Genomic DNA, 22,451 nt, shown 5'->3' with positions numbered 1-22,451 from the left:
TTAACCTTAAAAAAAAAAAAAGACTGGAGAAGTGTTTTCTTTAAATCTTCACCTGGTCACCAATCTTGTAAACCAATGTTAAAACCTTGCTGTTTAAAAAAAAAAATTACATATAGACAAAGATACAAAAACAACTCTAATACACAGGACAGGAAATGGAATAGGTAGAAGAGCTGCTCTTACATTTTGTAGTAAGCCCCAGCCAAGAGAGTTAGTACAATGCAAAGTCAACAGCATCTAGATTTATCTACACAAAACCATAACTTATGAAGAGACTATAAAAAGAATACATTCATTTTTCAGTTACAAGTGCCCTCCATTGATAATTTCAGTAAGGTTACAACAGTATGCCCAACTCTTCTCTCAGGTTTGCTTATTAATTTAAGTTCATGCTGACCTCACACTTGTCTTTATCCAGCTATTAAGAACTGAGTAACTATTGGAAAATACATTAATTTCTTGAGCAGAGAGGAGAAAAAACAACTTTAATACACAGGTCAATTAGATTCACTAAAATGATCAAATGGCTTGTCTGCAATAGCATGAAACTAATTCCAGTATTCCAAGATTACAGATTTGGAGGGAACCTTTCATAGAGTGTTTCTAGATGCATCAGACACACCGATAATCCCAATTCTGTCACCTAAAGTCTGCACACATCTACCTCTCCTTTGTTGACCTTTGCCCAGTGCAAGAGCCAGCTTTCCAACTTCCAAACTTTCATTATCACTTCACAATCCCATTAACAACTGTCTCTTTGAAGAGGCTGCTATTGGCTGAAGGAACACTGAAACACTTCAGTATATTACTGAGCTTGATGCTAGTGAGTATTTTGAAAACCATAATGGAAAGCTTAAAGGAAAAAAAAAAAAAAAAAAAAAAAAAAAAGCTCCTCTCCCCCTCCCTTCCCATCCATGATTTTTTGCTCCCACAGCTGGTAAATGCTGAAAATCAAACTGTTGGGGCTACGCTGCTGCCAACATGTGAGAGAATGAGAATCGAAGGGGACGCTCAGAGTTACTCGAGAGCTATCACAGCAATTCAGGACCACAAAGCACATCTGTTATTGAGATCAGAGTTACCAACAGGTTTCAATAAAAAGCAGATTTTTGTTTCCAAGACATCATTTGTTTTCAATTACAGCCATCCACGTCTTCTGCTAACATTCTTCAAAGATGAGACCCTGTACCTGATAACATCCATCCCCAGCCCAGGGCTATGGCAGTGCCTGTGTGTTCTAAATCCAAGATATTCCAGGAAATTAATCTCTCTCCAGGTTTCCTTCTGTTCAGCACCCTGTTCTTCAAAAAAAGATCTCTAAGAAGAAAAGTGAACTTCCTATTTCCCTATCATTGCTACTGTAATCCCATGAAAACTCATTAAAACATATCTTGATGAATTGCTAGAAAAATTGCATTGAAAAACAAAAATTGATAGGGAACGGCAAAACAGAAGTGCTGTAGAGACTAGTCTACTGTAGGAGCTTATTTTGGTGTTTCAGGTTGAGTTCTGCTCTGGCTCTCAACAGTCCTTGACAACTTAGCATAGCAAGCAGTGTTTGGATTATCATATCAACAGCATCCACAGCCAATAGCCCTAGTCCTGCCATAGCCTTTCATAGGTTTTAAAGAGTAGGAACAGGAAAAAGCTATTCAAAAAGATTTGAGTAGCATACAGAAAAGACAAAAACCACAAGATATTCAAAGGAGAAACTGAAGTACAAATTAGATCATTTGCTCTGCCCTAATGGTAGAGATCTGACCTCAGTCCTCTTTCAGCCCTGTAAATTGTCCTATTAGCCTACACAAGATCTACTGATAAGATAGCACTGATTTCAACAGTTACATCTAGACATGCACCTTTTTGTCTCATGTGAGTGGTTTGTCAAACAGCTTACTTCCTCCCTGTCTCCTGATAGGGTTATAAGCTGGATTTCTCAGAAAAACAGAGTCTTCAGAGTTATTTTTCCCACTCCACTACTAAACTGCATGAAAATGACTCATCCTTGTGTCATTTCAAAAACTAACAGTCCCATTTACCTTAAAAAAAGTCTCTCTAAACCTAGGAGAAAATCCTTAGGTTAAGAAGGTCGTATTAACAAAGTCCACATAGGCTAGCACTGCTTGTGGAAGTGTACAGAAGTTGTCGGATAACAGATAATTTCTTGAGTTTTCTTGAGTCCAAAGTCAGTTCGTTTGCATCTGGAACATTGTTCTATGCAATCAGGAACAGAGATTTTGGTGAAGCATGACATTTTGCAGCATGCAAAGGCAAGTGCTCTCTAGAAAAACCGAGTCATAGCTTGGTGCTCTACACAAGCAAAGACAAATACGCGTTTGCTATCTCCTTTCTTCATATTTATCCCTGAACTCAGAATTTCCAGCAATAACGGCAGATAAATCTTCACTGGAAATATCCATGAGCTTCTCCTAAGCATCATTTCAGAGGGTGTGGAAAAGGACAGAATTTTTTTCAGGCAAGAGGAAACAACATTTTTCTTTTAATTGAAGTACATTTTACTACCAAATTTGGACAACTTGCCTGTCTTGCAACAGAAGAAAGAGATGCTTGAGAATACTATGCAGAGGGAAGAAGAGGGAGGAAGGCACACAGGAGTAAGTTCTGATAAGAAAGGAATTGCCTGGCTTCTTTGAAATGATTTGCTAGAGAGAGCTTTGTGGAGCTAGGCAAAGAAGCCAGGTGCTGAGGATTAGTAGTTCTGCTGGGTCTGTATGGGTCTGTGAAAAGGGAGCAGTGAAAAGTGTGATGATTTTAGTGGTAATATCCCCTTCATATTAGTGATTCCAATAATGTTATTTCTCTGATAGACCTAAACTGGGCTCAGAGCACTTAAAAAAAATATAAAAATGGGGTGAAAATTTCTGTCTTATGACTTCAAATCCATTTGTTCTTAAAGCCCACTCCACCTTCTAAATTTCTCAAATTACATGCTGGAAAGAGGTTAAGAACCCCAGCGGAACTGAGGTTAAGTTCCTTCTTCCTATTATATGACATATATGAAGCTGGTTTTGCTTATGACTCCACAATAACACAAGCTAGAACATCCACAAGAGGAACTGAATAAGTTTAGGAGGTAGGAATCCAACAAAGAGGCAACCTGAAAGCACTAGATATCATTGGCAGTGTCTGGTGATCTCTATTCTCAGAAGCAGCTTGGAGAGGTGTACTCTGTTATTAGGAGCATGCAACTTCTTTGGTGCAGTCTACAATAACCATACGATTCCATTCTGACTGTGGGCTTTTTAAGATTACCTTTTTTATAATTCTGGACTTGGGAAAGCACAGTTTAATCCCCAGTCCTAATAATCTTTCTCCCGTGGCTAGAAGAAAAATAACTGAATCCTACTTACAGCTATTCAAAAATAACATCTGTTGCAGGAGGGATACACTTTTTGCCTCTGATTTCACCTGAAGCTGAAGGAATAGTAGCTGCTGCAGATACCTAAAACTGTCAACATTCAATTCGATCACCAGGCTCCTGTGCAATCGTCTCCTCACATATCACATGCAGCCGTGAAGCAAGCTCCATACACATTCAAAAAAAGCAACATTATAGGCAGAGAAATTTCAGACTCATTTAAAGTATTTCAGCTAATCAAAGTAATATAAAGTCTGGAAGCAGAGAAAGAAAATTTTTCTATGATAGTCATGTTTCCAGTTTGCAAGGAACATGATTTTATAATTCTAACATACTGGACCTCATTGAAAGAGAAAATAAATTTAAAAACAAACAAAACACTTACTGTGGTTGCATTTGCTGAGGTAATCCAACAGGAGGCTTCTGCTTGATGGTGAATGCCATCTGAGGCATAGGGCCAGCCTTCGGTGGGACTTGCACCTTCTGCGAGAAGGCCTGCTGGGCAGCCTGCTGGGGGATGGGCCACGGGGGAACAACGGGGCTCCGGGCTCCAGTGGAAGACGTGTCTTGCATGACTGTATCCTCACAGGAATTGCCTTTTGTTCCTGGCTTACACACACAGAGCTGAGGCCGCAGACACATCCCTCCGTTTTGGCACGGTGGTGCACAGTTAGCTATAGAAAGACATTTTAAAATGCACCTGTGAAACAAAGAACAGCAGAACATGCAAACCCACCCCACAGTTAAAAAAAAATATATATATATATATAAAAATGTTAATCGAGTATGAGACTGTAACATTGCTAAGCTCCACACAAGCATATAAGTTGGTAGAGCGTTTATTGTCCTCCTACATAACACACGTGTGACATTTGAACAGCTAGAAAAAGCAAAATGACACAGATGTAAAAAATAGGAAATACACAAGTTAAAATCTATATAGCACTATTATAAACCTGCCTACTAGCAGTGTTCTGTACCCCTTCCCTGCATCCTGCTTGTCCATACAGTAACAACCAAATTGCATGCTGATGGAAAAGAATGCAGATTATAAAACTATACTGTTGATCCAAGCTTGGATACATTCTGTTACTATTTAAAGTGATCTGAAGATCACTACAGCCAAATTACAGGTGACCAAATGATATAAAAAGGCATGATGCAATTCAACCCTTCCACTGCCTCAACCATTCCAAAGCAAAGAAATCACCACTGCAGTAACATTTAAAGATGAGAGATGCACAAACTGTTCCTACAATGACATAATTACAACCAGGGATGGTGTTCTTTGAAGAAACAGACAGGTGTTTAAGATTGCCTTGAACTACACATTGCTCTATGTTCCTTTTTCCATCTGTGTGGATGGATAAGTCTCCTCAAAAGACAATTCACTTTCAGATACGTGCCCTCAGACAGAATTAATTACACTGTTTGTATCACTATCCACTGACTATAGAGGGAATTTGAATAATTAACTTAGTCTCAACATTAGACCTTGTTAAAACACAATTAGTTCAGTTCCATTTTGAATGAGCAAGAAATAGAGAAGATGCAAATCTCACAGATGAAATGAAAAAAGCAATAAAAGCAGCTACTGATCATATATATACATAAATTGCCTAAATTCAGGATTTTAGGTGGTTAATCTTAAAATGTTATTCCATTTTAAAAAAAATTTTAAATAACAAAGATGGAAAAAAGACGTTTTCTTATTCAGTGGATACATTTTAATAGTAAAACACAATTTGAACTAAAACATTTATCAAAAAATATATATTTTTTTTCCCCATTTGTCCCCCTAGAGATGCTATTCAGTGAAGCACTTACGAGAAAATATACTGCTGAGCATACTTCTAATATTGGTAGCAGAAGACTTTTTTTTTTTTAGCTCAGATAAAACAATATGCCAGATCACCAAATCTACAAGTCTTACAGGCTTATCTGTATCATAAAATACAACACATGGTACTATACCATATTTCAGTATATCCAATTTCATAACAATTTGGAGAAAAGAAAGCACCGCTCCAAATAAATTGGAGAACTCTGCACTTCAATCAAGTTTCAACACATACACTATATATACAAAGTACACATACAAGTTCACATATGAAAAACATTGCTAGGATGGAAGTGTGTTAATTCAGTGGGACTTATTTGTCAGCTGATATCATTTGATAGAAACATATCACATGTATCATCTGTACACATGGCACTAGATTTCCACAGATCTTGTGCTTTATATGGAGTTCTTCTCTCAGATAACTTCCCCTTCCATCTGTTGTTCAGCAGCCTATCTCCTCTTGAGTGCTGTTTGACTGAACTAGCTTAATTGCACCTTCTGCATCCCCAGCCACAAAAAAAAAAAAAAAAAAAAAAGTAGTCATTCGCTTATTTGTATTTCTGGTTCCTTTAAAAAGCATGGATTGTGTCTTTGACTGCCAAAAGACTGAAGAAAATTTTCACTGAGAACTTGAGAAGGGATTTACAACAAACATATGTTGTTATTTATAAGCCAACTCTTCCTTGAGTCTTGCCTTTAAGACCCAGATTTTGCTAGGCACACAAGAAATTCACACAACTGCAGTGGATCATATGTTTGAAAAATAGATTCTGGGACTCTAAATTGTGAAGGAATGGGGAAAAACCTGAATTTGTTATGAGCTACCATTGAATACCAACCACTGAAGAATACTGCAAAAAAGCAGAAAAAGCAGGTATCTAACTGCCCTAAGCACCACGATGCACCAGAAATCTGAAGAAGTTACAGGCTAGACTGACTGCAACATTACCATAATTTGGAACCATGTATCAGCTGAACAAAGCCTAAGCCTACAACACTCATTGGATTTCCCTTATTCTAATCCTCCTTGACTTGATTTTTGGAAGAACTAAAGATCAAAGATCACAAGACCCCTCTGGAAGATTTTTAAACATGGAAATTACAAAGCACACATTCAAAAGGACCTTTTCAAAGTTCTTTTTAACATGGTTCTGTAAATAGGACACCTGTATTTTTAGTTACATACAACTACAGGCAAACCAGGCCACTCCAAGACACCTCCTTCATGACTAAATAGGAACTCTCATTCCAGTATTGCTCTAAAAAATAAATAAATAAATAAATAAATCTCATCATTGCAAGGACAAACCACACAGAATCTTATTACTGCTGGGTAACTGGTCTCAGTGCTACTACTGAGGTCCAGCTGGAAAGGAAGCAAGGAACACAGCATCTCCTACTTGATGAAATAGAAGAACAGCTGCCTCAGCAACTCTCCTCTCTACTGCATGCAAATCATTGAATACAGGCTGCTAATACAGAAAACAAACCAAACAACAATCTGCATTGCATTTTGAGTTGTTGAAAAATAATCTGACAGTTTCTATATGTGACTTCGTCTTCCTGTCTAGATAGAATCACACTACCAGACAGTGACAACACAATAGTTTCAAACAGAAATAACCAAGTAATACAAACCTAGGAGGTGCAGGTGACTCAGATGTGTTCATTAAGAACACTGCCCACATAACCAGTGATAGAACTACAGGGAATAGCCTCAAGTTGTGCCAGAGGAGGTTCAAGTTGGATGTTAGGAAAAGATGCTTCTTCAAAGGAGTGGGGAGGCAGTGGCACAGGCTGCCCAGGGAGGTGGTGCAGTCACCATCCCTGGAGGTGTTTAAGAAACATTTATATGTTGTACCGAGGGACAGGATGTAGCAGGAAAATATTGGTGGTAGGCAGATGGTTGGACTGGATGACCTTGGAGGTCTTTTCCGACCTTGACGATTTGACAATTCTGTGCATTATTCCTCACTAACATCACTATGATAAAAGGCTTTGAAGAGACTCCAAGAGCAGAGTAGTGACTCAGACACCTTTGTCATCCTGTAATAACAGCATAAAGATCACAGTGAAATAATTTTGGCACAATCTGGAGTGTTTTAGAAAGAAATAACAATCTTCCGCAAAAGATTTAGAAGTCTCATTTTTACAACATGAAAAAGCATTCATATATTAAGTATATTTACTGAGATTTATGGACTTCCATCTTTATTGACCTAGAGGCTTCTCAACAGCTTATTTCAAGAATAGAAATCAAACACAGAATTAAGCTCATAAGACCATCCCAAAAAGGTAGGAGGAAATACCTTCTCTCCTAGGACATCAATCACAGTTGTGCATTTCCTAATTTAAAGTAAAATAATAATTTATGCATGCACAGAAAAGAGCACTGAGAAAACAGCCGCTCTTTTTGTTATTGTTAGGAACCAACCTATGCTTCAAAAACCTAAAAAGTCTTCAGCTTCCACTCATCAAAGTGAACCTAATAAGGTTGCAGTGAGTTTTGAACTATGCAGACGAAAACACAAACGGTTTTGAAATTACTATTTCTTTTTTAGCCCGACTGGAAGATTCTCACTTCACTTACAGTGACATAAAACCAGAAGGTTTCTCAAATTTATGTATAAAGCATACAAAGCTCCACAGGACAAACTGCATTACTCCACCAACAAAACGAGCATCAGCAGTCCCAGCAAATGTTAAGAGATGCAGTCTGAAATGTGACCAGTGACAGCAGGCTTAAAAAACTGACCCACGAGATCTTCACAACAATCCACCCTTCGGCTGAAGTTCATTAATGTTGTGTAACAGATCACAAAGTGGGATACAAGATCACAGTTTTAGGAAAGAATTAAATGAGCTTTTAATTGATACAATGCAGAAGTTTATTTTTAAAAATGGTCAAAACAGCTGCCATGTGCCAAATGTATGACCTAATTACTTTGTTTTAAGACAACAATAATGGCACATTTAACTTGAAACACCCTCATTTTCCATAGAGCTAAGCTTGAAAAAACTGGTGTGTGGAAAAAGTCGATCATGGAAAAAAAAAATAACGGGTGGATACACCTCTGTTAAAGGTGGTGGGTTTTGTGACATGACTGCAAATTCAAAATGAAGCTCAGTAAGGATGCAAGTAATGAGATTAGCCTTAGAGAGTGAGATCAAAGATGGGTTTATTTAGTTCAGCCTGCTCTCCTCTTATTAACATGGATGCTTAAGAATGGGTATAAAAACTGGGTGAGAGATAACATTTTGTACCATTACAGCCTTAAAAAAATTAGACAATTTCTGAGCAGGAGTACTGTTTGCACATTTAATAGCTCTCAACAGAGCTTTCCATTAGGAATTCACCAATCTGTTTTCCAAACTAAAACTTCTTTTGCCAAGGAAGTTGGCCAGGTGGGAAGACTGGGTACATACAATATAACAAACCACCCCTGCTTTCCAAAGGAGTGATTTGGTGAAGGAACATGAACCTACTTTGGGTTATTTTTTGCAGGAGTTAAATAAAGGAAGTTTGTCCCATAAGCAGCAGAATTAGTACAGGCCTGCCAGAAAATAACAAGCGGGACTGTGATGATCAAAGGCAGGAAATCACCTTTTTGTATGTCATGCCTAAACATTCTAGAACTTCTAAGTACAGAAAACTTGGACAAGCAAGCATAAGCAAAAGGCTGCAAATTTATAGGTAGGGAAGAAAAAGCAAGCAGGACATCACCTCTTAAGTGTACCAAGTAGGAACAGCTGGTGGCAGTTTGAAACACTAACCTCACACCTGTGGCAGAGAGGGAGTAATTAACCCAGGGTATCATTGCTTTGAAAGTCCCTGAACCACAAGACACTGCAGTTTTCTGTAAAACTATCTCAACACGCTGACTGTTTTAACGTATCTTTCCCTACAGAACTACTGCTCACCTCTGTAAGCAGAATGGTTAGATGGGCACTCACCAGCCCTAGTATGGCTGTATTTATGCCATTCTTTGACAGAAGCAGTCACAGAACAACAGTGCTGCCCTTAGGCCTTAGAAGATCCTTCCAACACATCTGTGTTATAGATCTGGGACTGATTTACATGTACATAGGTCATTCTCAAAGTAGCACCCCCTATTTATTTCAGTGGAAACTACAACAGATATGAGGAGCACAATAACATAGTCTGATCAAGCACAGTTGCAGCCACAAATCACTCTTTTTCAACACAGTCACCACCATTAGCCATGCATTTTCACCAGCAGCGATCAAGAGCCTGCATGCTGCACTCAAAAATCTGAACCAGTAAAGATGACCCACTGCTCACAACTGCTATGATGACGCAGTTTGTAGGAAAATGTTGCCCATGCAGTCCATCATTCACCAGCCCAAGCAGATGAAAGTCAGAACGTGCCAAACCCCGATTATGAGGTGGGTGAGGTAAGACAGCCCAATCAAGATAGGCAATGTGCTCCACTGTTTTCAAGCTGGCGTGGGGCCTGGCATTATGGTGCTGCAAGAGAAAGGTTGACTTCTTCTCTGGTCTGACTGTGCAAGCTCAAGCCTTCAGCTTAGTCAGCACTGTGATAAAGCAGTCAGAATTGATGGTTTGTCTGGGTTTCATGATATCCACAAGGATCACCTCCTTTCCTGTCCCAAAAAACATCACACATCACTCACTGAGGGCTGTCTCATGAACTTTCTCATCAGTGGGGAATTTACATGTCATCACTCCACAGACCACTGTTTTGACTCCGGCTCCTAATGGTGACACCATGTCTTGTCACCAGCAAGCAATCCAGGAAACTGTCACCTTCAGCTTTGGTTCAGTAAATACTGACAAACTTGCACATCACTCTCTGATCCTGTGTGAGCACTCATGGGACACATCTGGTGCAAACTTGGTGATATTCCAGTGTTGTCACCATTGCTTCCAAGATATTGAGACAGATTAAGATCATTAAGCTCACCACTTTGATTTTACATTAATTTACATTCACCTTCTCCAAACAATGGCATCTCACTTCTATCCTTGCATCTCCTGATCATATGGAGAACTGAAATTTACAGAGAAGTATTTTTAAATGCGAAATTCACAAGAAAGTTTAAATGGTGCCAAAAAAATTCATGCACCACTAAATTTTTTGCCTCAGTTCTACCTTTAAGAACCTCCTGTCAAACAGGCGCTGTTGGTTTGTATTTAAATGACCACAAACATTTACCATATTTCCTAAGCTCTAATGCTTTGATATGATGAACTACAATGAACAGTTGCGAGCTGTGTTATTTCTAATGAGCTCATCCAATAGAACCTTTCTGTTTGAAAACAGATTTTAATAAGAGGGTGCTTTTCCCTTTCAACTGCATATAAGCAAGCACCAGTTTGGTTGTCAGGAGAATGTGCTGACTTCCAACAACTTCCACCACTGCAAATGTCTCGCTATCCATACTGCCAAATATTGCTAATCCTTTATAACAGCCTAAGCCTATGTTGTGAACTGTTATCTTTAACAGGAATGTGTAAAGCCTGTCAGACAAAATATATGCTAGAGCACAATAACAGAAAACAGTCATTGGAAGGAGGCTTAGAAGTGTGTGAATACTTCAGATTCCAGTATAAAATGGTCAAGCAACAATGCATGTATCAAGTGTACATAAAAGGGAAAAGCAACACTAACATGAATATACCTGTGCTTAGAGCAAGGTTCCAAGTTCTGCTATGTTCAGCATGGGAACAGACTATTAAGGGCATAGCAAGTACTGTCATCTTTTTCATTAATCAAGATTTCTATTCCTCAAGCACACAGAAAAACCAAATCTAAGTATATCTTGGTTGAGTGAGCATCCTAAACTAAATCTGTGATACAAAGGCAGCTCCTGCTGTGTTGAAAGACAGAGCAATGATCCCCCACCAGTACCAAAAGAAAAGAGGAGAAAGGCCTCCTTTCTCTTGAGAGGCTATGGGGATTCTGAATGGGAAGAGGCGTCCTGCACCGGTTCCCTCAGAGGAATTTGAATACAGTGCCAATATCCCAGAGAAGGGCAAAGTTTACAATGGCTTCCTGTTCTCCCAATTGCCCCACTGAGTAGCTCACTACTTGCTATTAGACTTTTATATACTGGATGCCACATCTTACATCTTTGTAAGCACTACATATGTCAGGAATGAGGAAGCAACATAGGTTTTGGATTTCTAGTCTCCAAACTGAAGAAACATTTAGTGCTGACCATCGAGTACTTTTCTGGGGATCCAGTTCTCCATCTGAGTAACTTTCTCCAGATGGTTTTCAACAACTAAATTTTACCAGAAGTGTATCTAATACCTCTACACAGTTGTTGAGGAGGGAAAGATGAATTAGCCACCAAGCTTGAGACAACAACGTTGTAAAACAATCCCATAGGAAGTTAAAGTTACTTCATGTCATTTCTGCTGGTTCTTTAGCTCCAAAAGAGACTGCATGATCTCTATATGATTAATGGAAGAAATATTATGACCATCTGTGTCTTCCTACACAGGAAATTTGTTCTTATCACAACTACATGGTCTTAGGGAATTCTTTCCCTAAATATACTTCAAAGGAAATCATGCATCATGAAGGAATTCACTGGTCCACTTCAAACATCTGATGCATTCCTACGTTGACATGGACAACTACCATAAATAAATATAACCTCCAAGAAAGGGGGGAAACACACAGACAACAACAACAGCCTTTGTCACACAGTTTAAAAAAATAATAATAAAATAGTTGCTCTGCCAGCACAATGAGCACATAGCACACTTGATTATTTTCCTACCTATCTTCATATGCTATAATAGATCAGAAATTAATGATAACTATACTCAAATATGTCAAAAGTCGAACTTCAGCAAAAGGACATTACTTTAACAGGCATAAGAACACAACGTGCTAATTGATATTGGCATTTTCAATCATGTATTTACTGGAGTTTGTGCAGTCTAACTTAATTATTTGCACTATGTAATCTATGAGATGATTTTTAGTATTTAATGATTTGTGATCAGAATTACACATATTCTGATATTACAAACAATTAAGATTCTCACATGCTACACATACTTCTTTCAACCACTATAAATGAAATAAAACACTACAGAATGGAAGAGAAATTCCATGTTATGTGCTGTTTTTGCTTGCTGGAGCACTTAATGATGAATTCTGCAATCCTTTTAATTCTTTTAACTTTGCTCATTACGTTGTTTATTCATTTTGTTACAAAATACTTAGTAAGAAATACACAGGAAACTGAACAAACTAGTAGAAATTCAATAAAGCAATTGAAAAATTTTAACTGGATGCAGGATTCGGACAATTGAAACATTACAGAAAAGAAATACCAAAGACTACTAATCAAAAAAAGTAATTTACATGCTAAGAACAATAAAGTTTTTCTAAGCCCAACCAATCCTTAATAAGAGTATACTATGCAGTTAACCTTCTTCTCAAATCCAGGCCTAAACTGCCATCTAGAGATGATTAAAAACTGATTGGAATTAGGAAAAAAGCAAGCCTTGATACAGGACACAAGTCAATTCCCTCTATTAGTGAGCAGCTCTCTGAAACTCTGCACTGATGCAGAGACGACTACCTGCTTTTCACATGAGAACATAACCTACCAGAACTATTTGAAGCTCCATATTTAAATGAGTATCTTGACTTGTGAAGACATGAAATCCTTGATCCCCTGTGCACAGTACGAAATGCAGAGAGACACTGGAGCTCTGCATTCTTTCTGCAGTCAATGGAGAAGATCCACTTTCTGGGAATAAATTAAGCTACACAAGGGAAATACTGTTGCTCCTAAAAGCAGAAAAACCCAAACCCAGCCCAGCTTTAGTCTGTACTGATTACTGATTAGACTCACCTGGCAACATGAACCACCCACAATCCTCTAAGGCTCAGCTCTGCAATAATTAAACAGGGACTCAGCTGAGGGTGGTCTGTGCCCTTCTCCATCCACACTCATTAACTCCCTCACTCCCAGGCAGGCTGAACCTGCATCAAGGAAGTATCTGTTTCCAAGAAGTTGCACTTCACAGCGAAGCTACAAATGAAGTGATCTCCAGAGGTGCTGCACTCAGCTCTCCCAAGGCTCCCAGGGGTGCAGTACCCCATACCTTGCTATACCTCCCCCTTTCCAATGGTTAGGAGACATGCTGACATCAGCAGCATGGCTGCTTGGCTGTGCTCTCACCTGCACTGGTCCCTTCCAATCCTGGCCGTTCTGTGATTGTGTGAGAGGCACAGAAGAAAGCACCCCACCTCCTTCCCTTCTCTACTGCCAAGAAGAGCAGCCATACAGATAGGAGTGCCACCATCTGAGACGTGCCACAGGAGAGGTACCCATGCTGAACAGCAGAAACAGCCCCGGGCTGCATTTTGTGAGGGGCCACTGGGTACTGCAGGGGGTGCTCCACTGCCAGATGTGCCTGCATCAGGTAGAGCCCCGAACAAGGACATAGCTAATGTACTTGCCTCATATTGGTGTTCATTCCAAGAGACCAGAATACAGCAAAATAAAACACTGAATCCTGAAACACACCATGGGCCTCAGGTCTTCACGATTTGCTCTTATTAGCATACGCTGCTTGCTTGTATAGGCAAAACCAATGGTAACAAGAATATAGATTCTCCCTTTATCTCACCTCCCAAGGAAGGTGAAACTGTTATTGAGGGCTGACCCCCTAAATAAAAGCCAGGCTATTTCTTTCATGAAAAATATAACAGTTATACTTACGTGTTACAGTAGCAACCCACAGCAGAAGCAAAACAGAGCCACAGAAGCAATGGCTTTCAGTTTTTCAGTTTCAGAGTTTTTAAAAGCAACATCAAGGACCAGATTAAAAGGGTGAGTTAAGTGAGGTCAAGGTAGTTCCGTCTCTTTAAAATGCAAACATTTCATTTTGATTTAGACATAGTTTGAAGAAGACTGATACAACTTTTACTGAGATGATTTCAGTGTGAAGGGAAAAAAAACATTTGTTAAGAGCACGTTATAGTCAGGCTTTGTATACACAGTGTAAATAAACAGAGCTTGGTAAAGCTCTAAGCCATCAAACAGATGAAGAACAAGCCTTGGAAAACATTTATGACCAGAAACCCTTCAAGAAGCACAGCTGCAAGCATTTGAAGCACTCACTCCAGTGATCAGAAGTACCATCCTCCTGGATACCACCATTTCTCAGAGCCCACTGAAGGCAGAGAGAGAAGAGATACTAAGCAACCAATACAAAAACACTTAGTAGCACACAATTTTACATCCACGTATGCTACTAAGCTTCCAAGTCTGGATCCCAGCCCTAGATCAGAACAAGATCTAAGCACGCAACCTTTCCTTCACCTCCCCCAAGACAACTCAGGAGCATGATCTGGAAGCAGCCTCAGGCGTGCTCCTGGCAGACCTGGCAAAGCCAGGTGTCCACAGCACCAGTTACATCATCAAGCGCCCTTGTCCTGAAGGAGCTGCAGCTCACCCAACAGCAGCCACAAGCATAGCCTGAGGTTTTGGGGACCGGACAGCTCAAACCATAATGGCAATACACAACTGGAGGCCACAGATTTGGGAACTGAACAAAGTGGACCTTCCTCAGAGCAAGCTGGTCTTTCTGCAGCAGAAAGACCGCTTTCTGAAAAAGAAATTAAATCTTATCCAGCGCATTTATTTAACGTGGAGTCTGGAAAATTTTCAAAATGAAAGAGAATAAACATGATAATCTTTCAAAATTGAAAACGGATTGCCTTTTCTGATGATCTTTCCAAAGTGTCTGGGCATCTGAGACAGGAAGAATTTCATAGCCCAGTTCAGAAAAATCTCACCCAGATCCAACTCCCAAACCCTCACTTTGCACCCATCCACAGAAAACATGCACACACACATACAGCACCCTGAGGCAACAAAGATGAGTCTTCTCTCTTTCTTAAGCCATGAGGATAGAGCAGGTGAACTCTGCATCTGAGCAGATTCTCTCCATATTACATACACTTTAAGCATGACCTTGCTAGGTTCACTTTCTCACTCATTTGCATTATGAGCCTTTCTTACACTTCTGCAGGAAGTTCACACTTCAGCATTCCTGTAACAATCAGCTCTCCCTCCTACTATCATTTGTTAATTTGCCTCATGATGTTAGCAAAAGTTACAATTCCTCCAGCCTATTCTATTTACTTTTTTTTTTTTTAAACTATCCAGTTTACACTGAGTACACATTCTATATTAATGCTCCCAACAAAATACATTACATACTTCAGAAGATGTTTACTATTAAAACAAGGTGGTCCCATTAAATCATTTTTTGGAGATATCAGATCCTGTGTACAATGAGCAATTTCTTTCTTGACTTCCCAACATGTAAATAAGTTCTTTGTAATCATTATGAACAAGCAAAGGAGCCTAATTTGTAGGAAGCAATATTAACTAATACAAATTTAGTAGCAAGTAACTAAGTAAGAGACAAAGGCTTCCAACAGGATAAGAAAGCATTTGAGAGATAGGATTTCCAGCTTTTATCTTCCAGTCAATGATTGGTTATAACTTGTCCAAGGTCACATTTAACCTACAGTTTAGTTTCCGTAAATGAAACAAATAATGTTAAACCCACATTCTGAGCTTCATTTGCCTTACAGCCATGTTAGAAAGCTAATTAACATTTGTACAATGTTGTGGTAGTACAACAAGTTCTAACAAAGCACAATGTCTCCAGCTCTGGTGGTATCTTGTAATTGCTCTTGCACAGATCATAATTTCAGATAACGATGACTGTAAGACAATCCGTCATAAACATTTCCACGTGCTTATAACCTTCCAAGGTGTTTATTGCTGTGGTTGAGCCTTTGCCACCTTTGTCTTTACCCAAAGGTGGATGTGCCAAACATTGCCAAAAGATTTTTGAAGGTTTGAAGTAATTTTCCCAGCACAAAGCAGCTCTGAATACTTTTAAGGCTGAAGTCTATGATTTCAAATCTGAATTATGCAGTTCTTCACAAGAAAAGACACACCAAGATTGAAAAAAAGTTAAGATAAAACTTGACAATGTAAAACTGAAATGTTAAGCACAGCGTGGAAAAAAGCCTGTATGCCTGTGACTGGATATGAGAGCCACTCTTCTGCAGGTAGCAAACAGGAACACAGAAGTTCACCTCCTGAAGACAGACTGAAGTACTTGAAAGACAACATGAGCATGGCCAACATAACTGCCAATTCAGCTTCCAGCTAAAGTTTACAGAGGACTTTGAGAAGTACACTCTTCTCCTCCCTCCATATTGTGCCCTATGATCTGCACAGAACATTTCAAATTTGCTCCCTTAAGAAAACATATCGCAGTTATCACTGCACCTGGCCAGGCTGCTGCTGATCAGGGACAGGAGTCAGCCAAGGGAGGAACAGCCCCAACCCCAGGTGTAACAAACAGACCATGATCACCACCACCACCACAGGAAGGAGGGGAAGGCTAACAAAGCCTGCAGGACTATGCCTCTCCACTTACACCCCTGCTTCTGCAGGTTACAGGCAGGCTTATTGCCACAGGTGCAGCATAGCAGAAACACATGGTGCTTGCTGCAGCCTGGGGTTACACCTGAGCTCATAACTCTTGTGATCAGAGCTGGCTCTCAGCACTCTGCTTCTGGAAGCATGATGCAGACAAATGGAAGTTGGCTCTGGAAACAGGCAGCATGGGCCTGGGGTTTATTAGCTCAGGCTTTGCACCATGCAAAAGAATATAAGCTGGCCCTAGAGGCCAAATAGCTTATTAAAGTGATACTGAGCCCGAGGTAATAAATGCTGACAGGTCCAAACTGACTCTGCATGACTCAGCTCAGGTGTGTCTGCATCTGTGGTACAACTAGAAGAGTCCACCCCAAAACTGACAGTTCTCTATCCAACCTCAAAAATCACTTATCCCTGTAGGAAACAAAGGAGTTAACGGTTGTTCTCTAATAGGGTTTCTGTTCTTCTGAAAGAACCACTGGGAGGCTCAAGAAAAGGAGGTATCTGGCTTTACAACTCTGAGACTCATCTTCCACAGCTCAACCAAGTTAGTGCTATCTCATCGTTTTCTTAAGTTACAAAATCATACAGTTTTAAAACATTCAGTGCTTCACTCAGCTTCCCAGAAAGGTACAACAAGGAAAATCCAAGCCAAGTGTGATGCTGCTGCTGGGAGGCATCAGAGCAGGCAGCAAGAACATTTTGTGCAACGGAGAGCCCAATATTACAGACAATATGAGAAAGATCCCCCAAACCCTGTCACCCTTTCTTTTAACTCTCTCTGCTAATCCATTCCTCCAATAACTGTGTGAATAGACCAAGTAATTCACAGATTTAAATGAGATTCTTCAGGGCTATCCCGTAACAACCCAAATGGCCTGGCTTAGTCTGTACTGAAGGACCAAAGAATGGAAATGAGTTTAAAAAGAAGACAAAAAAGAATAGCTGAATGATGATAGGGGGGTTGAAAAGATGGAATGTAACCAAGAAAAGGCACAGAAAACTACTTTGTTTATTAGCAGAGCTTGAAAGTTAACTGCACTGAAGTTACCTGCAAAGAAAAGTTACTGGAAGACAGAAAGAGTGAATCCAAGCCACAGAAAGGAACATTTTTTTGCCCAACACAATGAAGGCTGAAGTGCTTGAGAGAGCAGCACCGAAATTCTGAAAAGTCAGAAACTAAACTGCCATCTTGTGAAGTTACACTTTCCCCACTTTGGTTTGCCATCGAACCAAGGTACATATTTTGTAGGCTCTGTGCTCAGCCCCAAAGCCGTGCTGTGAGAAACGTAGGCTGCAGGAAACCATTCCGCTACTTTCACTTGCAGCAAGCAAGAGAGCCGAGGCAGCTCACCTAACCCCATCAGCACGCACTGCAAACGTTCGTTTAGATGACTGCCTTAAATGCACGTCTGAGTTGGTCAGGGAATGAAGCGGCTCTGTCCTTAGGAACCGCCATAAGGACACCGTCAGCAGCAGCTCCGGCAGCGCGCAGTCACCTGTCCTCTCCGCGCATTACAGATGCAGCTGCTCCCTACTGCGAGAAACCCCACCCAGGGACAAACGTCCCCCCGCACGGGGGACTCCCGCGTCCCCCTCGCATCCCCCTCACATCCCGACGACCGTTCCCTGCAGCTCCCCGTGGGGCAGAGGCGCGCATTGCGGAGCCGAGGCAGCGCTCCCACAGCCGCGCACCTCACGGACACCCGCAGAGGCTTCCCGACCGGGGCTGCTATTCCCTCCTCCGTAACCTCGCGGCGGCGCAGCTCCGTGCCGGCCACGTGCCGCCCGCCTCCCTCAGGAGGGATTCTCCCCGTTCACCCACAATACTCACGTTTGATGCACCTCTGCGAGCCCGTGGCTTTGCTCCAGCCATGGCAGCACTGCCCTCCGCAGACGTTGACCCTGCGGGAAGAGCAGAGAGGGACGACGGTCCGGAGGGGTCCCCATCGGCCGCCGGCCCCCGCACGGCCGGGACGGGAGACAAAAAGGCGGGAAGTGCGGAAAGCCGCGAGGAGCCGGGACGGCCGGGGGATGAACGCGGGGCCGCCCCTCGCCCGCTCGACGCCTCGTGTGCCCGAGGGGAGCGGGCAGGTAACGGCGCGAGGCGCCGAGAGCGGAGCGCGGCACGGCACGGCATGCGGGGCACCTTACCCCGGTAGCGACGGCAGCGGGTGCTTCTGGCGGGGCGGCGCGCCGCTGCTGTTGCCATGAGGTCCCGGCGGAGGCTTGGGCCGCGGGCCGAAGCGGGCCGGCTTGGCGAAGGAGGAGGCGGCGGAGTTGGAGTGGCTCTGCCCGACGGGGCCCAGGCGGAGCTGCACTCCCGCGCCTCCCGCTTTGCTCATCCGCCGCGTGCGCTCCGCAGTGCCGTAGCGCGCGTTGAGCTGCACGTTAAAGGTGCGCTGCTGCTGCCCCGCGAGGAGGGCCGGGCGCTGCTGCCGGCCGCCGGCCGATCCCGCCTGGCTGGGGTGCAGCACGTAGGTGATCCTTCGCAGCCTGCCCTTCTCGGCGGCGGCGAGCGCCGGGGAGAGCAGCGCCCAGGCGCACAGGAGGAAGCCCCATCCGATCCGAGCCATCTCTGCGGCCGGAGCCCCCGCCAGCTTCGAGACCCCCGGCGCCCGGGGGGGAGGCGCGCGCGGCGGGGCGCGGGGCCGTCCTCCTCCCGCCGCCCCCAGCCCGCAACGGGGCCGGGAAAGGAGAGCGCCCCGAGCCGGCCCCTCCCGCCCCGAGCCGCCCGCGGAGTTCAGCGTCCCGCGGAGCGGGAGCACATCGCTGGGGAACGGCGGCGGTGCGAGCGGCGGGCCGGTCAGGGAGGAGGAGGAGCGGGGGGCGGTAGCGACGCGGAGCAGATGCGAGCGGTGCCGGGCTCCGCGCGGTCTGTGAGCCGGCCCGGGCTGAAAAACGCCTTTAAGAGTCGTGCGGCGGGCGAGCGAGCGGGGGGAGGGAGGGGACGGCGAACGGGAGGAGGGAAGGGGCGCCGCGGCCCCGGTGCCGGCCCCGCGTTGGCCCCACCGTGACGTCAGGGGGCGCGGGGCCGGCGCCAGGTAGCGGCGCGGGGGGCGCCGCCGGTGCGGGTGCCACGCGGATGGCGTAAGGGACGCGCGCAGGGCAGCGCACCTGGTGCGTTCGTGCGCGGGGCGGCGAGCGGCGGTAGCCTCGGGGTAAGGGCCCGTCGGGGTCGGGCAGTAGTGTCGGGGAGCCGAGGCTGGGAGCCCCGAGGTGCTCCGTCGCTGCGCAGGTGGGAGCGCAAGGAAAGCACCGAGGCTTGCAAGAGGTCGGGCGCGCTCCTCTGCCCGCGCGGTCGGAGCCGGGGGCTGGAGACCACTCGGCAGAGCCTCGCGGCATCAGGGGCGCCGTTCTCTTTTGTTCGTTGTCGTTGTTGTTGTGTGTTTCCTAAAGAACAAAACACAAACCCGGAGCGTGCCCCAGGAATTAACGTGTAAGCAGAACCGCCTACGTTTATCGACAGTGTATCTTAACTGATGCTACCTTGTAGCGCTGTAAATAAAGTTTGCAGAATGCCGTGAAGAGTCCATCTTTGAAAATACTCAGAATCTGATGCCTTGGAGTTCTTCCCCCCCCAACCCCCCCCCCCAAAAAAACCTCTCGGAGAATCAAACAGCTTGTGAATGCAGCAGCTTGGAATCCAGGTCTTCTTCCGCAGGTCCTCCTCTGCTCCTTTCCAGAGCTTTAAGGACACTGACCCTGCCTCCAAACACATGAGATTTTCCTCTTAAACGCCATTGGCAGAGCCGGCACGGGGAGCAGGAGGGTTTCGCATTGACAGGATTCCAGGCAAAAGCCAGAGTTAAGAGCACAGCGGTCCCTTCCTCCTTAGTTCCCATCTATTTAAAACTGCTCTAAAATAGATGTTTTAAATAGATGAGAGATGGGAGCTCTCTGTAGCCACCGCATAAGGGAGCCACATCGACAACAAAGGCTCCCGCCTCAGTGCCCTGAGTTTAAGGAGAAAATGGCACCGGAGGCTCAAAAATCCGCACGGGGCTACAGTAGAGCCTGAACTCCAGAGGTTTGGAAGGAAGCTGAGATAAAGTTTAAAAGATCCACCTTGAAAATAATTCAGAAATTAACTGCTGAGACCGCTGCCTCCTCCCTTGGCGAACGTGTAGATCTGCGGTGTTTTCTTTAACATCCTGATCAGCTGAACTGCTCACACTTCCAAAGGATAATTACTGTCAATCCTAAGCACGCTAAATATTTTTACAGTGTTTGGGGAACAAAAAAATACCTTGAAACCAGAGAAGTGGTGAGAAGACTGAGTGAGCAGCGTGACACTGATGTGGCACTCGGGATTGTTGCTCTGCACAAGGCCGCTGTCCTTCAGAAGTTTTCCGGCATGAGATCACAACTACTTGTGTGGCTGGGGTTGTTGTACAGAGGGCAAAAGCTGCATCATTCCACAGCAGGAGCCAGTTGCTTTTAAGAAATGTGGGTTTTAAGTCACGTCACACAGAGTGCAAGGGCGGTGTATCACTGGCTACTGTACAACAAATGGTGAGGGATCGCAAGAGAAATAGATCCACGAAGGTGGATGCCTTGCAAAAAATGATCTAGGTTCAGAAACATTACTGAAAAAATTCTAACTATTAGCTGAGATTAACTGGTTAAGATCAAGCCTTCCTCACAGATTCACACAGCAGATCTCTTTGTCTTCTCCCTTTTTTTTTCCTCTCTTACACGGAAATCCACACATTTCTTGTCTGTTTGTCTGGTTTTGGTCACTTTTTTTAAACTTTGTTTCCTTCCCAGCTCTGGAAAGTTTAGGAGTTAGGGACCTGGTTTGGCTGCATTAACACACTGAGTTGACCACAGAAGTTCTAAGAGCTAAAAAGAACCTCGGTGCTGCTGCAGTCAAAAGCTCAGCTCAAATTTTTTTTAGCATATAGAAGTCCCTGCTTCTATAGACCAAGACACATCTAACCAGCACCAAGTGGCTGTGTGCTGCCCTTTCAGAAACAAGCCAAGAATTTACTACAGCTCCTTGAGCAAACAGTATCTGCAAGAGAGAAAACTCCTCTGGCTGCCTCCTACCTCCAAAAGAAAAGGTATCAACTGGGCGTGCTATTAGATGCAGGAGTTAGCATCCTGCACCACCTGCCAGCTACACCACTTCTGTTCCTCTCCCCTTCTGATTTGCGTCTGAAGGGTGAACACAGAGAAACACAGAGAAGGGTCCTCAGTCTGTACAGCTTGCACCAGAGAGGCTGTGCTTTGGGTGCTCTGTGATTAGGGTTTGGCTGAGGTGGGCTGAGCTGGTTGGAATACCATGAGCAGGAGACTTGCTGTCTGACAAGATGGCAGGATTGTTTCAAGGGTTAAAGACTTAATGAACCAGGGAGAGACTTAATGAACAAGTGTGAGGGTGACAGTATCTGCAGTAAGAAACAAAATAATACTACTCAAACCAAAATGAGAGAGCTAAGCCTCCATATACACTTCTGTTTCATTCTCATTACTTTGGGGCCAGCTCCATGAGGTGTGTGCAGAAGGCCTTCTGAACAAAGCTGGCAGTGCTCAGACCTTCAAATTCTTTCTCAGCAAACAAAGGGGACAGGACTGTGGCCTTGTGTCTCATAAACTGTGGGCCTGGGACCCTGGTTTGCCAGGCCCTTAGCAAGAGGCTGCAGGGTATATGCATGCTATGTTGAGGGTGAAGTGACCTAAGCGTGGCTGATCACAGACTTACATTTAGGCACTGGAATGGGCTGTCCAGGGAGGTGGTGG

At 43.5% G+C, this 22,451-nt stretch overlaps 1 protein-coding gene and 1 long non-coding RNA gene across 6 annotated transcripts in view; both read right to left on the bottom strand.

Moving 5' to 3' along the window:
- The window catches only part of LTBP1 (latent transforming growth factor beta binding protein 1), a 181,009-nt gene extending 161,351 nt beyond the window's left edge, over window positions 1–19,658 (bottom strand). For 2 of the 5 annotated variants that reach the window (XM_048937546.1, XM_048937548.1), the window contains exons 1-3: window positions 18,861–19,584; window positions 18,541–18,611; window positions 3,765–4,053 (exon numbers count right to left, since the gene is read on the bottom strand). In XM_048937546.1, the coding sequence (XP_048793503.1) occupies window positions 3,765–4,053; window positions 18,541–18,611; window positions 18,861–19,282 (782 nt within the window). In that variant the 5' untranslated portion in view covers window positions 19,283–19,584. Of the gene's footprint in view, window positions 1–3,764; window positions 4,054–18,540; window positions 18,612–18,860 lie in introns of all 5 variants that reach the window. The other 3 variants (XM_048937549.1, XM_048937545.1, XM_048937550.1) reach the window with 3 other exon arrangements.
- A 193-nt stretch (window positions 19,659–19,851) lies between these two features.
- Window positions 19,852–20,336, bottom strand: LOC125689868 (uncharacterized). Its single transcript, XR_007375436.1, has 2 exons — window positions 20,196–20,336; window positions 19,852–20,099 (listed from the first exon to the last, which is right to left on the bottom strand). It is a non-coding gene; the product is annotated as an uncharacterized LOC125689868 (long non-coding RNA).
- Between the last annotated feature and the right edge of the window lie 2,115 nt (window positions 20,337–22,451).

Source organism: Lagopus muta, chromosome 2, assembly GCF_023343835.1.
Source record: "Lagopus muta isolate bLagMut1 chromosome 2, bLagMut1 primary, whole genome shotgun sequence".
Classification (NCBI taxonomy): domain Eukaryota; kingdom Metazoa; phylum Chordata; class Aves; order Galliformes; family Phasianidae; genus Lagopus; species Lagopus muta.
This window is presented reverse-complemented; position numbering and strand designations above follow the sequence as displayed.